General features: G+C 43.3%; 1 protein-coding gene across 6 annotated transcripts in view; it reads left to right on the forward strand.

The window, feature by feature from the left end:
* Positions 1–1,534: 1,534 nt before the first annotated feature.
* ATCSA-1 (Transducin/WD40 repeat-like superfamily protein) overlaps positions 1,535–18,387 on the forward strand; it is a 69,252-nt gene continuing 52,399 nt past the window's right edge. For 4 of the 6 annotated variants that reach the window (XM_087381560.1, XM_087381562.1, XM_087381561.1 and 1 more), the window contains exons 1-3: positions 1,535–2,128; positions 2,298–2,352; positions 2,503–2,653. In XM_087381560.1, coding sequence (XP_087237686.1) covers positions 2,504–2,653 — 150 coding nt within the window. In that variant the 5' untranslated portion in view covers positions 1,535–2,128; positions 2,298–2,352; position 2,503. The other 2 variants (XM_087381564.1, XM_087381565.1) reach the window with 2 other exon arrangements.

The following is an 18,387-nucleotide window of genomic DNA, read 5'->3' on the forward strand; positions in this document are numbered from 1 at the left end:
GTTCTCCTTCTCTCCACTTTGTTTTGCTACCGTCTGTTGCATTGAAGCTTTACTTGCATCAAGGGTGACAAGTGAGTCCATAATTTGAGGACAAGCCCTTGCAAGACCTACATAAAGAAAACGATTAGATCAGAGAAGTAGAAAATGTAATGGGAGATATGACTTTGCAAGACTCATATCCTTCGAAAGACTACAGGAGTAAAAGTCATAAGAAATTGAAGGACGTTCATTGAAAACGAAGAGCAATCGTATTGCAGGAATGCAAAAGTGCGATACTCGATAGCACCAACTGGTTGCTTAAATAGGCAAAGCATATTTCACCATACAACGAGGCATGAAAGGTAAGATGAACCTTGAATTTCTGAACCAAATATTCGCAATTCAATACAGTATCTACGTGAAGAATCAACGACAACAATTCTGCTGCTAGCCTCTAATGAACGCCCTGGACCAGCAAATCCATCTTCATTCCTTCCAAGCTATGCTTAAATTCTCTATAGTCTATTGATCACCTTATTCTGAGCAAGAAAATTTACACAAATGTCTACAACCCCTTTCGCCACACGTTGCGTCTCTTACTTATTGCGTTACGATACACTTGGGGATTTGGCCCCTCAAGATTAACTATTTGTATGCAGTCGAAGAAGTCGTCAATTTGGATCATGCCTGCAGCTATAGTCTTTAGGAGTCACAAAAACAGTGTGCATAATCAATTTTCTACAAATTCAGAAACAGACTCACCCGCTATAGCTTGAAACACTTCGTTAAAACAGTTGAATCTCCAATCTTCACGGATCATGAAGACTCGCCAACTGTCGCTAGGATTGCACGTCAGAATCCAGTAAGGACTTCTGACGACTCAGGCCACAGACCCTGCAAACAAAGTAACGACAAATTGAACCGCATTTCCTCCATCGAATCTGACATGGGCTTGTTGCATGTAGGGAATAAATAGTCACAAAGAACAAAATGAGAGGCATCGACGTGGACAAACCAAACGTGGCATGCAAAAATGCCTTAAATAATTTGTTCACAATTAGGATTTTTGGCTTTGCCAAAACTCAAGGGTTGCATCATTTCATGTGTTTAAGAGGTGGGGACCTTGTGGGGACAAGGACACATGTCATCCTTCCATGTTTTTGTATCCCTAAAAAAGGGGAACCCATTCTGGCTGCCAAGGTCTAGAGGCCATGGGATAAAATAGGATGGGAATGGGAAAAGGTGGTCCCAAGTGGTCCCATGCATGTTTCTATCCTATTCCCATCCCACCATGTGCTAACAAAAAAAGAAATAGGGATGGGTTTAGGAGGAAGAGGACACATGGCATCATTTCATGTGTTTAAGAGGTGGGACCTTGTGGGGACAAGGACAAATGTCATCCTTTCATGTTCTTGAATCCCTAAAAAAGGGGAACCAAGGGTCTTGGTCCACTCCCATTCTAAATCCATCCTAGACCACTTGGTGTAGTAATGATGACAAAAATATTCCCATCCTAAACCCATGCTAGCCCCATCCATGTGCTAAGGCCCAAGAATATTGTATTCCCAAATGGGATACACAATCTCATCAACCTCTACCATGATGCCCAGAGGAGGGGTGGGACATGAACAGGAACCTTCATATACTTCTGCTTTTCATCTTGCACGGCTCTATCTCTGGAAGTCTTGTCCATCTATCCCGAGTTCTTGAAACTGCTATACACAGAGTAATTCACACGCAGCCTGGAATCTCCAATATCAGAGGAGGTAAACAGTAGTACCAGATAGCAGCAAAGAGGGCTTGCAAAACCCGCGTCAAGGCTCGAGGAGAACAAAAAAGTTTAAAACAAAAATAAAGATTTATAGATAGGCGAAACAGCAGCAGCAAACAAGGCTTATAAGCAGTCACTCGAGTATTTACACCAAGAAACAGAGAGTGACGAGTCTATCAGGGAGCGAACTAGAAGAACAAAACGGTGCAGATTCCAGCGAGGAAAAACCCTGAACTGCACTCACACACCCCTTGGGAAGAAGCAAGACATTTGCGAAATCGAGCAGCGTGAAGAGAGCATCACGTCAGGAGGATCTCGTGACTGAAAGCAGAGGTCAGCCGTACAACAAGCGGGAGCAAGGACAGCAGTCCGACTGAGGTAGGACCCTGAGCGCACACACAAATATGTATGTATATATTCATGTCTTGAAAGCTGTGTGGGAAGGTTTGTCACTGCTGGTGTCTTAGCCGATAACAATGTATTACTGGTCTGTTTGCATTTCTCTGATTTTCACTAAAATTTTTCAAGGGTTGACTTCTGTTTGCAGATAGCAATAGGCAGGTGGTGGGAAGATGTTTGCAAGGGTCAACTTCTGTTTGCAGGTAGAGAGGCCGTTGGAAAGTGGCAGCATGGATTGTTGAGCTGACTGATCCTGTTGGCTTCTGTTGATAGTGCTGCCAGTCAACCACAATTGAGCATCACTTTATTTTCACAAAATGAAGCTCCCTTACAGAAAGCCTATGTGATTGCAGAATGTGGCAAGTAATCAGGAAAAGGGAAATTGGTGGGATTGCCCCGCAGGCATCTATGAACGTCTTGCAAAAGAGAAGGGTCCAAAGCATTGAACTGTCTAGCCGCAAGGAGATTGTCAGTGCCCACAAGGGTGGTGTGAACAGTCTTCAGGTCTGGAATGTTTGAGACTTAGCATCTAATTGTGCACTTAAAATGCGAAATTCTATGTAAGAGAAAGTTAGTTGTCTGCAAAATGTACTTTCAATCCTGCTAAAAATACTTTAGAGATATTTAGTGGGGAATCAGATTCTTTTAGGGTTGATTTTCTGGCTTTTGCACACATACACAAAAGATGCAAGCTGGCAGAATTCATGATTATGTCATCTAATGAGAACAACTGCATTTTCCAAACATCTTTGACAGCCCTGCTTGAAAAGGGCTTTAAACTAAGGGCCTGCTGCATATGTTGGGTTTCCTTTAACGTAGTTTGTTTTCATTTGATGAAGGCTGAGTTCCTTGAAGGTGTTGTAGATTGAGCAACTGTGGTGTTTGGGGCCTGCCTTAGACTTCAAAGACTGAGACAGTAAGCATGTTGCTCCATGTTGATTGGACCCAACTTTTACAGCGCTTGATTCTCTAGACGGAACACTGAGTGAAGGCCTCCAAGCTTTGACTTTATTTTTGATAGAGAACTTTTGGGCTGCCAAAGGGCAGGGCGCTTCCAACACTTGTAGCAAAGCATTGGGTATCTGCTGGCTCCTCGTCGCATGCTGCTCCATGTCCCTAGACGGAGCATCGAGTCAAGGCCTCTAAGCTTTGACTTCATTGTGATAGAGAACTTTCGAGCTGCCTAAGGGCAGGGCACTTCTGACACTTATAGCAAGCATTGGAATTTGCTGGTTCCTTGTCATTGACAAGAGCGATAGCTACTAGAGTGAAAGCAGGAAATACAACTCTCCCCACAGCTGAAGACATCCATGCATCTGATTTCCAACTTTTACAATATATTATTAGATGTTGGGAAACAAAATGTTGTCCTTCCATCTTTCTTGACAAGGGAACATACCTACTCTTAAGTACCAATAATTCGAGTTCGTCAGGACCTTGGATTCTTGCACTGTTTGATGTTAAAGAGACAGATTCAGGAAAGGGTTCAGCTTTAGTAGGGGCAGCCATTGCTGCTCCTTGTGAAGATATGTACCTGTCAACGATGTTCCTGGCCAGGGAAGGGAACCCATCTACAACAGACGTGAGATGGATACGATTAAAAAACAGTGAAGATCACATAGTGAAGGAAACAAGACAGCACATCACTCTCTCTCTTTCACACACACACACACACACACACACACACACACACACGCATGCAGCTTATGTGAGGCACGAGGACAACTTATCAAAGTAAACAAAGACAGCATATCGTGCGTGCTCACGGACATACTTCTTCCTAGATAAAGAACCCCCGCCCCCCACCCCCAAAATCGGCCAGCCCCCTCCCCTCCCCGCCCTCTCCTTTCCCCTGCTTCCCCACAAAATTGAAAAAGTTATGCACATACATACATATATCAGTTTCTCATCTCTTTCATCCTCTCATTCACTAAAGGTTTATTTGTTGGAAGGTTTTATTGTTTATACTAGTAGTGATGATTCATCTTGGCATTATGATACACCATTGTTAAATGCTCGGCAACTACCATGGTGTATCATCTTGTCCTCTTCTTGTACCATGGTGTATCATCTTGTCCTCATCCTCTATTTCACTTGTTTGGGTTTGGAAATCTTGTTTTCTCTTGGCTTTAAACTGTGTATATTTGTTTCTAGTTCAAGATCATGCTAGGTGCTTTTTGTTTCAACTTGAAGATTACATAAGGTGCCCTTAGTCTTGCATACTAGATGCCTCTTTAATGTGGTCTCTTTGTCATAGATCAACATCCTTCTTATAGTGTACATATTCTCGTCTGGTCTATGTTATATCTTGCATACCATTTTTTGGTCCTTTGGGGGGGGGGGGGAGGGGGAGAGAGAGAGAGAGAGAGAGAGAGAGAGAGAGAGAGAGAGAGTTTATTAAAGTCTGCTAAAGGCTGATGGGTCTATGAGATTGATAGAAAACTTGATACAATGAGCAAAAGGGTGGAGCTACTAAGCAGCATCCTAGAGAAAACTGTGTAGACATAGTCAATGATATCATCATACATGTCATCATAGTTATATACATCCATCCTTGGCATCATCATCCTTATGGAAATGCAGTCTGATCCAATAAAATACGGTATAGTGCATAAGAAAACGTCAAGATACGCCCGATGACGGACTAGGCAGTGTAGGCAAGAAGCCCATGATAGATTGTTGTCTACTATCTGGATGAGTAGTCCGTTGTGCCCTCCTACTGGCAACTACTTGACCCCTGACGAGTAACCCGGTCGGCTGTACCCCAGGTCTAAAAAAAAAAGACATGTCAGTGAGTGTGATTTGTGTGTCTGTCCTCTGTCAAGTGTGCCGCATCTTGGTCTCTCCTGCCTTCTGTAGCCGGGGAGCAACATGCTCTGACTGGAATAACTCAGTGATCATACTCTAGGACATAGTTAGGTCCATACGTGTACATACGTTTTTTCCGTACTCCATCTGTACGTCATCCCGTATGGCCTTCCGCATGAGTTTTTTTTGGTTGGTTGGGTGGCTTTTTGTTGTTGTTGTTGTTGTTGTTTTGGTGGGGTTGTTGTTGTGGGTTTTTTGTGTGGGGGGAAGGGGATCGATTTTGTGCCTGGCCAAAACCTTGGAAAACACATTTTTTGGCACTATTCTAATCCGTATGCTGCTAATCCGTACTTCGTACACTATTGGCTGACTTTGGCTGTGGTTGGCCTCAAGGATGGTCTCAAGGAGGATGAGGAGGAGTAGGAGGATGGCACTGATGCAGATGATGATGATAAGGCTCAGCTTCATAACTACAGGGCAGGTTTACCACCTACAATCAGAGCCTTTGTCGCCATCCTGCCAAATACCAAAATATAGGGCTTTTTGAATTCAGCTTCGGCAGCAGTACTTATAGATATGAAGGATCCACCCTCTATCTCAAAGGCACAGGCAAAAACATATGAGAAGATAGCTTCGGTGCCACCTCGCTTGGAAAAGAAGAATTCAGCACCTCCACCTTTTCTACGGAACTTTCAACAAAAGAGGCCCGTGGGAGACCAAAAACCTCACAAGGGTAGAAGCTGCTTCTCACGTGAGCAGATTGAGAACTTCTGGAAGAAAGGCAAGAGTTTTCGATTTGGAAAAGAGGGGTATGTGGCTGCTAAGTGCCCAGAAAGGCCTACAGGTCCAAGGGAGCAGAGAAGACCACAAGAGCTGCCTTGGGGTATTTCCAAATGTCATGTGCATGGATCGTATTTGATGTGTGCTTAGGTGCACAGGCCTAGCTTTGATAGCCTAGAGAGGGCAAGCAATTCTCAGGTTGGGTTGCAAGGGCAACGGACGAGTTAGGGTTCCATCTATTTTTAGCGGCACTGGGCTAGAGCCTTTGTAAGGGGCCCAAGGGTTCAATTTTCATTCACACAAGTCAAAGCAAGTCTAGCTCTTCCTTGTTGGTCTGGATCCTAGATTGTGTTGCTGACGCGCACTTGCTTTCTAGCGTGGCGCGGATTCCCAACGCAGTCTTGAGGTCCTATGGGGGCCTTCTAAGTGGTATGGGATGCTAGGAGGTTGTGGACTGGTTGGATGTAGATGTTTGTGCTAGCAGCCCAACTTGTTGCTTGGGGGGATGATTGGAATCTACGGGTCCTAGACCTGTGAGCATCATGAGTGGGTGGTGAGCATGTCTGCGCCTCTCTTTGTGGCTCTATGATCAGTTAATTGTGCTTGTGTGCAGGTCCGGATTCCCAGGAGCGATTGTGGACGTGTCACCAATGTTTTCGGGAGAGTGGCCGATCCAGAAGCCAGAGAACTTTGCCTCTCTTGGGGTAAAGTGAGGGATGGGAATGTGTTGATTCTCTTTGATGCAGTGGCTACATATAATTTCATTTCTGAAGAGCTAGTCTAATGGCTTGGGATTAATAATAAGAGTTGGGAAGAGCTTTGGATGCAGATCAAATGTTTCAAGGAGGTGCCGTTCTTGTCACTCCTATCATTGGAAAGCTTCAAATCCATGCGCATGACTATGTAGATCAGGATAACTTCTATGTTTCACCCCTAAAGCAACATGATATAGTGTTGGATATTCCATGGTTTCACTGGAAGAGGGTGCATTATATGATGCCACAGAGAACTTTAGTGTTTACCCATAGGGATAGAGAGCATCGGATTGTTGCAAAAAGAAGAGGGGAGACTATTCCCGTTGTATCACATGCCTTTGTTGCTAAATCAAGAAAGTGTGCAATTTTTGCATACATGATTTTTATCAAGGATAAAGAAATAGATATAAATTCTGATTTGAGTTCTTTAGATAAGGATAAATTTCATTTCTTGAGGGTTTTGAAGACTTTTTGTGATATCCTTCCAGTGGAATCTCCACCTGAGCGACTAGAGGACCATATTATTGAACTCATTCAAGGGATTGAGCCACCTAAACAGGCCACCCTATAGAGTGAGTTGAACCTAGAGGGAGGAGATAATGATAGAGGTGCAGGATTTACCGTCGAAGGGGCTGATTCAGCCCAGTATGAAGTCCAACTCAGAATTGTGGACTACCAGCCTCAACCCGACCAGGTTTGTTGGCCTTATAAAACTGCAGACAACAAGCTATGGACAGAAACATGACCTGAGTAGCTACTCTAACCTCGATTATATTGTAGTGAAAGCAAGGTATATGCTCCAATTGACTCTCATCTGTGTGATGAACCTCGAACACCAGGTCCATGGCCTCAAAGAAGAAGTTTGCAACTGCCCTCCATGCTATTTTGTAGGAGCTTGCCACTGCTTGGATGCGCCACACAAGTATCTTGCCCATGCATGCAACAATTAGCAGGTAGAACCAATCTGATTGGACCAAGGCATGCAGCCAATGGTTCCCTTGTAGCTATGTTCTGGTCGCCAATAGAATTCGAGAGACTATCAGCCCCCCAAACCTTAGTCCCCATGAGGTCTTCTGCCAACAGCCCCATCAGCACTTTACGGGCACCTTCTTCGATGATATCATTGTTTTCTTTCACTTAATGGAAGAGCTTAAGCAGCATTTGGCCATTGTATTCCGGGAATTACGAAATCCCAAGCTCTATGCAAATAGTAAGAAGAGTGAATTCTTTCTGGAAGAGATCCACTATCTTGGTCGTATCATTTCTAAGAATGGGATACAAATGGATCGTGCTAAAATACAAGCCATTCGAGAGATTCATACATGAAGTATGGAGTTTTCCGGGACTTTGTCCCTACTACCTTTGATTTATCACTCCCTTTGCTGATATTGCTGCTCCGCTTCATGATTTGACCGAGAAGAATGCAGCCTTTAGATGGGGAGAGCGGCAAAAGACAGCATTAAACACTCTCAAGGGGAAGTGAACCACGGATCAGATACTTGTCGTCCCTGATGTGCATAAGCCCCTTGAATATGGACTGTGATGCATGTGGAGAGTATATTGAGGCTGCTCTTCATTAAGATGGTCACATGGTGGCCTTTGAAAGCCCAGAGATTGCGAGATGCAGAAAGGCATATGGGGATTTATGAGAGAATTACTAGCTGCAGCGCATGCCTTACCCACTTGGAAGCACTATCTTTTGGGAGCTGATTTTACAGTTAAGACAAATCATGAAATTCTCAAGTATTTCTTAACACAAAGTAAGCTCTCAGAGAAGCACATGAGATGGTCAGATTTGCTGTCCATGTTTCATTTTCAGATTGTTTATACACCCGGAGCTTAGAGTAGAGTGGCAGATGCCTTGTCCCAAAGACCTCAGCTCAATAATGTTACCATTGCCTATCTCCGGGAGGAGATGAAAGAGCAATATGCCAATGATCCAGACTTTGGAGACATAAGATAACACATGCAAGAGGGGCAGTCTACCAGTCAATACTCCATGAAAGATGGGTATTTGATGAGGGATGACTGCTTATGCATTACCAGAGACATGAGAGACATGAGAGAGAAAATCATGGAGGAAGGTCATGCATCTCCGTATGCAAGACATCGAGGTATTGCCTGCTACTACACAAGCTCTGAAAAGATATTTCTACTGGCCAGGCATATGTTGCGACATTCATAAATCTCCGTGACAGACAAAAGACACCATGTCTTTTGATGCCTCTTTTGATCTGCCAAGATCAAAGATAGGAAATGATGGGATATGGACTGTTATTGACAGATTCAGCAAACAGGCACATTTCATTCCTGTCCGGAAGACTATCAGAGCAGATCATATGACTAGGATATTTCTGGCACAAGTCTTCAAACACCATGGTTACCCAAATCCATAGTTGGTAATCAAGATCCCAAGATGGCCAGTGTATTCTGGAGAGCTTTAATTGACAACATGGGAACTCAGCTGAAATTTTCTTCTTCTTTTCAGCCCCAGACATAAGGGCAAAGTGAGATAGCTAACTAAAATATATTGAAATCGAGGTCCCTCGAAACCACATTATGCAAAACAGCTTGCACTTTGTATTGGACGACTCAATTTTCCTTATTGATAACTTATTCTACAAGTCAAAATTAGTAATTCATAAAAGATCAACCCATTTGATAGCATGTCAAAAAATGATCATATAAACTTTTTTGCTAATAATAAGAAGCTAGATGATAATGATCTAGGCATTTACAAGTTCAAAAGGTAAAATGTTATTGTCTGTGAGAATATTTGGAGCATTGAAAATGGCAAAACTTCTCAACTTGCGATCAACATTGATGATCAAGGAAAATGGTATGAGAAAGATGAAGGGACTGGCTGTTTCTTTGTGAATGTAGCCCCCACTGGGTGAACCACATATATCGGTGTCTCTCTTTCTCTTCCATTCTATGTGCATTTGCTTTTGTGTATTTATGCATTCTACTTCTCACATTGTTTCTCCGTTATCGTGTTGTTGCTAACACAACTGGTATCAAAGCATTTATTTGAGCAAAGTCCATTGACTAATTTGGAACAAGGTTCTTGGTTTGAGGGGGATAAATTACAGAAGAATGCAAGTCCAAAATCGAGAGTTCAATGACAAGAACTACCAGCATGAGAAGATGCAAGTTGAGGATTATTTTATACTGGAAGGATCTTTTTTTACCATTAGGGAGGATAGCAAAGAAGCTTGCAAGTATGGCAGCTAAAGACTAGGAGGTTCTTGATAGAAAGGTACTAGGAACGATATGACTGTGTTGGTAGCGCCAATGGCTTTCAACGTCCTTGATCAAAAGACAACAAACAACTTGATGAGCACTTTGGATACATTGTATGAAAAAACATCAGCTTCTAACAAGGTATTTCTTATAAAGCATTTATTTAATTTGAAGATGTCAAAAGGTGGGCTCGTAGCTCATCATTTGAATCGCTTCATTACAAATGCAAGCCAACTAAGGTTTGTAGGAGTGAACTTTGATAATGAGGTTTGAGCTCTCTTGATTTTGTGCCTCATTGCCAAAAAGGTGGGATGGCTTTGTCATGGCTGTGAAAAATTCTGTTTCTAGGTCAAACACTTTAAATTTTGATGGTAACTGTTTGTGTTCTCCTTAGCGAGGAAATGCGACAAAAAACCATAGGTGGAACATCAGGTAATACTTTGACAGGGGAAGACAGAGAGAGAGGAGAGAGCCCTGGAAATTATGACACGTTGAGAAGAAGCAGATCCAAATCCAAAAAGAATCTGGATTGCTAGCATTGTGGGTAGAAAGGACACCTGAAGAAAGATTATTGGGTGCAAAAGAAAAATGAAGGAGATGGAGAATACAGAGGAAGCAAACATAGCAGATACGGTGTGACAAGATACCTTAATTCTTTCATTGGATAATAGTATTGATGCATGGGTAGTAGACTCAGGGGTTTCATTTCATGCTATACCTCATAGGAAATATTTTTAAGACTATGTTCAAGCGATTTTGGTTAAGTTTATTTAGGTGATGATGAAGCATGTAAGGTTGTTGGAGTGGACAAGGTGCTGATTGAATTGCAAAATGGAAACCGATGGTTGGTGAAGGAGGTAAGGCATGTTCTTGATTTAAGAAGAAACTTAATTTTAGTAGAGCGATTGGATGATGAAGGTTGCACAACCACATTTACAGGAAACTTGTGGAAGTGCACTAAAGGATCAATGGTACTAGCAAAGGAGACAAGATAGGTATGCTGTACTTATATAATGGTAAGCTCACGCCTCTATTGCTTTAGCTTCTACATGAGCAGATACTTGGACATATGAGTGAGAAGGGGATGTAGATTCTTTACTCAAGAAAATTGTTGTCAAATTTAAAGCAGGTTGATTTGGATTTTTGTGAGAACTTTTTTTATGGAATACAAAAGAGAGTTAGATTTCTCAAGTTGGGAAACAAAAGAAGAGAGAAAAGTTAGAGCTTATGCACACAGATGTATGGGGTCCTGACTCCTACTGATGTATCATCTCTTGGTCATTCTCACTATTATGTTACTTTTATTAACAGTGCAACTACAAAAACTTGGGTTTGGTGGTTTTCACTTTTATGGTACTTTTATTGATGATGTAATTAGAAAAACTTGGGTTTATTGCAATTCAAAGAAAACCTTCTGTCTTTGAAATTTTTAAGAAATGGAAAGCTTTGGTTGAAAGAAAGAAAGAAAGAAAGAAAGTCTATTAACGTCCACTGGAGACCAAAAGGTCTATGGGACAGCAAGAAACCCTCTAGTACATCTGCTTTATGGAGGGCACATGGCAGCTCCCAAGCAGTGCAAAAAGCAACCCCATATTATTTAGAGTACCTACATGATAATTTGGTAGAGTAAACAGCCATACATCAGTTTAAGAATGAGAGTCTTTTGGTTTTGATTTAAACTCTTTGATTAGTGCTACACCTTCACGGTAAACTGCCCATTTTCCATCCTTTCTGACAGCCCTGACTTTAGCTAATTCAATTGCCTTAATCTTGAGTTGAGCTTGTGTAAGCTCCTCTGCTATCCATACTTTGGTGCCCTTCAACTTGTAAGATTGTTGAAGAAGCTTGATCCGCCTATCTTTTGACTTCAGAGTAAGGATTGCATGACCTCTATAGTACAAAATAGAAGCTGGCTTGGAGTCATCATCATCTTGCTCATCATCATTCACCCATTCAATGTTGGGCAAGCTTGCTTTGATCTTTGTCAATATTTCACTATATGTGTCCTCCTCTTTGTACCAATCTTCTGGGAGCCCCTCTATTCTAATCTTCAAAGCATTATCATATCTACCTTCGTGTTCTTTAATCTCTGCTTGAAGTTCAGACTTACTTGCTTTGTTGTCCACTTCCACAATCACTTCCTTCTTAGCAGTTTGTACTTCAGTGTGAACAAGATCTTTGACTGTAGAGACTAGTTGTGGGGTAGGGGGGGAATCCTTACAAGATTTTACAGCCTCATCAATTATTGTCTGCTTACCAGGCCCTTCCAGAATGTGAAGTCGGGCCTTTACTTCTGCCAGCTCCAATCGTTGTTAGAATTATAGATATAATTCAGCAGTGACCAATGTAATTTAATAAGCTAGTGAGGGGCACTTTTCCCTCTTTAAGAGGTTTTTCCCCCTAACCGCAGTTAGTCCACTAACTATGGTTAGTGACTACTAAGGTTTTGTCACTAGGACAAAACCTCTTTTTCAGTTGTACTCTTACACTCTTCTATTGCAACTAAGCTTTCAAGCTTTCAGCTCTCAGCTCACTCTCTTGCTCTCTCTCTCCCCAAATCTTACATTTGGTATCAGAGCGGGTTCAAGAGCTCCGTGCTCCCTGCTCCCTTTAGCTCTCTCTCTCTCTCCCTCCAGCTCCAGCCCAACATCTCCCTGCTCCAATCGCTCGTTGTCCGTACTGATCTGTCGTATCTGCGATGTCCGTACTGATTGTGATCGTTCGTACTTGTGTTGATCGTCCGTACCTGTTGCTACCGTACAGCTCATGCAGCACCTTCTGTACTATACATCGTCGTCTGTACGTTCGTCGTACATCTGTAACAGTAAAGCCGTACAGTAGGTCGTCGGCCGTACCGCACGTGTGGTCGCCATCCATACAATCTTGCGTCAGTTCCGTACAACCAATCGAAGCTACTTCGCACGACCGTACAGCTGTAGTGCCTGCCCCATACGTACCTGCATTGACGCCCGTACCAGCACACCTGCAGTCTCGTCGCCGTACAGCTGCCCTGTAGGGAACTCCCCTACAACGTACAGCTCCTGCAGCTAGTCCATATAGTTCGCCGTACGGTCCTGCTTCCATGCATTTCGCCATAAGTATCTGCACCGTACACCTCCACTACGCTGTACATCCTGGATCTGCTTGTCCGTACATCAGTACGTGCTCATCCGCACGTGTGGCAGATCTGTACCTGCTCATCCGTACTCTATCGTACAATCACCGTATCAACAGATCTGGTGGTATTTGTGTAGACATTTGCAGTCTTTTGCAGTCATTTGGGTATTTTCGGGTTCATAGTTGCTTGTGAACAGACATTGCAGGCAGATTCAGAGGTTTAGCCCAAAAATTTGGGGCTTTCTGCTGAATTTGCAAAATTTGGGGGTTTTGCTGCTTTTGCCCCTTTCCGGTTGCAATTTCAACCTCGAAACTTGGGGCTTTCAGTTTTGCAGTACAATTTCTTGCAGAAATTTGGGGATTTTGTGATTACACTGCAATTTCGCAGTGAAATGTGGGGCTTTTGCAGACAGAGTGCAATTCTTGCAACATTTGGGGCTTTTGATCAATTTGCCCCTTTCTGGTTGCAATTTCAGGCCTATTTTGGGGCTTTTGTGTTGGGAGAGCAATTTTGGAGATTTCAGTTCATACTGCCTTTCTTGAAGTGTTTTGCAGCACTTTTGGCAGATTCTGGAGAGTTTTTGATGCTTGGACAGATTTCTGACAGTGCAAGTGCAGAAATCTGAGTTGCATTTACAGCTAGTGCTTGGCTGTGTTTTTTGGGAGTTGTGCATTTCATTCCCAGTAAGGGAATTCAGTTTTGTATCTGCTAAAAACTCTTTCTCAGATATGGCCCAACAAAATTAGAATGATTTCCCGTTCGGTGGTCTTTCACAGGAAGACAAGTTGGATGGTACCAACTACTTCCTATGGAGTTTTATGGTATGCAATATTCTGATTTCTCGCAATTTATGGGATTATGTGAATGGGGATGAGATCCGACCAGCAGGTATGGCACCTAATACCCCTCCCCAGCAAGGAGGTGGAAGAGGTCGTGCACAGGGTGCAGCTGCAGGACAAGTTGTTGGTGCAGCTATAGCCGCTACTCCAGAGCAGAAGAGATGGGATTCACGGGATGCCTTAGCTTTGTCATGCATCTCTCTTTCAGTGAAAAGATTTATCATTCCGCATATCTGGTCGTGTAAGACCTCGAAGGCAGCGTGGGATATCTTAGAAAGCATGTATGCAGCCCGGAATGATGCAAGGGTATCTTTCTTGAAAAGAGAGTTAAGTAATACACATATGGAAGAGGGTGACTTGCAAATACATGCCTACAGTGATTCAAATTGGGCTGGTGATTATGACACTAGGCAGTCCACTAGTGGCAATTGTTTCTTTTTGGGTAAAGCTTGCATTTCCTGGCTGAGCAAGAAACAATCTATAGTGGCTACCTCATCATGTGAAGCTGAGTACAGGGCAGCTTTCACAGCAACAGTTGAATGTGTCTGGCTGCGTCGTCTATTTGCTGATCTTCATTTGTCATTGGAGGGTCCTTCTCCAATTCTCACTGATAGTCAGAGTGCCATTGCAGTGGCAAAGAATCCAGTGTTTCATGCTTGCACGAAGCACATTGAGGCTCACTATCATTACGTTAGAGAGAAGTTGCATGCAGGAGAGATCAGCATGATCTTTGTGTCCACACATGACAATGTTGCAGATATTTTCACCAAAGCACTTCCACGTGAAAAGTTCGAGGCATTTCACAGTGCCCTGAACTTATATCCGTTTGGTGATTAATCATCCTTGTACATGACATTGGCACTGCAGGGGGGTGTTAGAATTATAGATATAATTCAGCAGTGACCAATTTAATAAGCTAGTTAGGGGCACTTTTCCCTCTTTAAGAGGTTTTCCCCCCTAACCGCAGTTAGTCCACTAACTATGGTTAGTGACTACTAAGGTTTTGTCACTAGGAAAAAACCTTATCTCACTCTTTTTTAGTTGTACTCTTACACTCTTCTATTGCAACTAAGCTTTCAAGCTTTCAGCTCTCAGCTCACTCTCTTGCTCTCTCTCTCCCCAAATCTTACAATCGTAGCTCTCTCACTACCTGCTGTAGATAAAAAATTTGATCCTGCTGTCTGAGGATGGGTCGTTTTGAGCCTTCTTGTTGGTAATTTCGTGCATATGGAGAGGGTGTCATAGCTGCAATTGTAGAGTATTGAGTCCTGATGGATGTTGAAGGAGTTGAGGGCGATTTGGAGGAGAGGGTAGGCCAGTCCATAATTGGTTGTATGTTGAGCCCCCTAGCTTAACCTAACCCCCGGGTTGGGTTGGGGGTTTAGCCCAACACGAGGTTAGGAAGGACTAGGACTAGGTACGGACGGGACGAAGGTACAGATGGGTTGTACGGTACGGGGAGAGGCTGAGCGACTGTATGGAGAGGCTGAGCGGTTGGTTGTACGGACGTACGGATGGAGAAGCCGAGCGGTTGGTTGTACGGACGTACGGATGGAGAAGCCGAGCGGTTGTACGGAGGTACGGACCGAGAGGTTGAGCGGTACGGAGGTATAGATGTGATAGAGAGAGAGAGAGAGAGAGAGAGAGAGAGAGAGAGAGAGAGAGAGAGAGAGAGAGAGAGAGAGAGAGAGAGAGAGAGAGAGAGAGAGGCTGAGCGGGTGAGTGAGGGGGGGGCTGAGGTAGAGAGGCTGAGCAAAGGGGAGGCGGAGCGGGTGAGGGGTGGTTGAGGCGGAGAGGATGAGCAGAGGGGCTAGCGGGAGAGGCTGAGCGGAGGGGCTAGCGTAGGAGACACAGAGAGAGAGAGAGAGAGAGAGAGAGAGAGAGAGATATGAAAGAGTTGAAGGGTCTTAGGTAAAGGAGGCGAATTTTATAGTTACTATCCATACAATGAAATTCAGACAACTCCAAGAACACCACAAGTAAATCCGATGGTAGAGAGCGGATGAATAGAACAATTTGGAGCATGCAAGGGGCATGAGACTACACGCAGGTTTGCCCTTACAACATTGGGCTAAAGTAGTGAATATAGATGTTTACTTTTGATAAGGAAATGAGAACAAAGCTTGAGGCAAAATAGAAAAAGTGCGTCTTTATTGGATATGGAGGTAGTGATTTTGGTTATCATCTATGGGATTATGAAAGTAAAAAAATCATTAGGAACAAAGATGTTGTATTCAATGAAAACTATTATATATAAAGATCACTTGTAGAAAAGGAATAGAGATGTCGTATTCAATGAGACTGTTATGTATAAAGATCACTTGGAAAAAAGGAAGAAAGAAAATATAGACACAGAATACACAACTCTTGATGAAATCATAGGAGATGAAGTCCCAAAGGTTGTAAAAAATGAGAATGTGTAGAAGTAGTAGCAACAAGAACCTCAAACACCAAGTACACTTAGAAGGTCTACGAGGGTAAGTAGCCCACTTGAATAATTTTCTCCTTTTTTCAATTATGTTAAATTGACTAGATTCCAAAAAGGAGCAGGAGCGAGGCATGAAAGAGGAAATGAACTCTTTGCTATAAAACCTGTTGGAAAGGTCACCTCCCCATCTGTAAGCCCCCAAATGAGGAGAGCATTGGGGGGGTGAACCTAGGGTTTGAGTGTCTGTCACATGGGCATCTGATTGGATGCCATGTGGGCAAGAATCATAGAGATGGTGGGTACCTGGAGCTAGGATGGATCTGCAGTAGCAAAAGCCGAAGCAGTAGCCAGCACAAGGAACCCGTACGGCGCAGGACACGTGGCCGGGAAGAGGGCCTGGCAGAGGCACAGACATTGCAGGGAGTGCAGGCCCAGATCTGCAGCAGGAAAAGTGGCTTTCAGTGGGCAGGAAACAGGCCTTTTATAGGCTGGATGTATGCCTTGAAAGGAGGGCCAAAGGGCCCTGGAAGTTTGGGCCAGAAAGCCCTGGGTTGTGTGCCTTATAGGGCTGGACCAGCCACAGACTGGTCGGCCAGTCTGTACCAGGCTGGTCGGTTTTTATCAGCCCCCCCCTGGGGCCTATATAAAGAGGCCATTCAGGCCTCATTTCATCATCATCTGGAGCAGCAATTCCACCAGCAGAAGGAGCAGCAGCAGGGCTACCTTTGGGCCTACAGTCAGGAGGAGAAAGAAGTATCTTGTGCTGCAGACTTAGCTTGCAGGAAGCTGCCCACCTAGACTGGTTTCCAGACAGCAAGGTGGAGAAGATCATTCTAGACGGAAAGTCTACTCACGCTCGAGGTGGAGCACGCGGACTCTAGTCTAGAGATAGCCAGCAGATAGGAGAAGGACTTTGTGGTAAGATCAGAGGACCACACCATTGGTGGGACTCTGGATCTGTCTCTCTTGTATTGTGTCCATAGTTGTGGACGGAAATATATTATTTGGTGGTTTCTCTATCTAGTTTGGTTCATTGTCTATTGATGAGTCTGCACACCTATTGAATGCACATAAGTAAAGAAGTTTGTGATTCCACACCCACACCGCACACTGTGTGAGCTCTTGGGCATTATTTCCGCGCATTATTTCCGCTGCGTGTACCCTCTGTTGGGTCATTTCTAACAAAACCAAACTTGAGATTTGGTTCGCTTGCCTATGGGAAAAATAGCATTGCAAATTAAACGGGTTTCCAGGGTGAAGGAAGAAGATGGACAAGCCCCAAATTTTGAGCACTTCGAAAATCAGGGTTTCTCAGAGCCTACCATGTGGCAGCTCACAACAGAGAGCAGACGAAAATTTCTCTCTTGTTGTTAAAATGACTTCAATCAAAACTATATTGAGTCTTGTGGATATACATTACTTGCATCTTCAACAATTAGATGTGAGGATAGCTTTTCTTTATGGGGATTTGGAGGAAGAGACTTTTATGCAGCAGCCACATGGATATAAGGTCAAAAGTGCACTCTCACTAGCAATAGAGATTGTTAGAAAACATGGACCGAGATGCTCAAGGAAATAAAAGCCAATTGTTCACTAATAAAGTCACTTAGCTTTTCTAGCTTTTCATTTTCAGAAAAGTGTAAATCAAACAATTTGACTTTGAGCGCAATACAAGAGTGCTTGTCACATGCTCCATAGAGTCGATCGAAGTCATTCTAAGCTATCTTCGATGACATAACTCCCACCACCAAATGAATGAATTTGAGATGAAGGTTTAGAGAAATGATGGCCAATGCTTGCTTTCAATGTTTAGAGCAGCAACTCAGATGGTCTACTTGGGAAAGCAAACCACTAGCCAAATTTGGTTGTGTCTAAGTAGAGTCCTAGACATACTATCAAACTAGTTTGCTATAGAGATAAAGCTTGTGCCTTGAGCCAAGGCAAGTGTGTGAGGTTTTTTGCACCACCAACATGTTGCACAAGCACCTCTTTGAAGATGTGGCTGTTTTAAATGGGCACCAAGCCCTTTTCTCTATATTAATACAAGTGGTTGGTTATCTCATACATTGCTTGCTCTCATTTTGTCATTGTGCTTTCACCTCTCCATACGATGCTATCCATGTTTGTACAATCTTGTTTGTTTGACACTCATTTTTCTACATATTAGGCATCATTAGGAAATGTGTGCCAAGTAGACCCTGAGCACAAGAGAGGGCATCTTCATTAATCGAAAGAAAAGGTGAGATCTAGAATAGCTCTAAAGAATC

The sequence above is a fragment of the Dipteris shenzhenensis genome, chromosome 11 (assembly GCF_047967505.1).
Source record: "Dipteris shenzhenensis isolate YYH24624 ecotype China chromosome 11, Dip_SZ_1.0, whole genome shotgun sequence".
Classification (NCBI taxonomy): Eukaryota; Viridiplantae; Streptophyta; class Polypodiopsida; order Gleicheniales; family Dipteridaceae; genus Dipteris; species Dipteris shenzhenensis.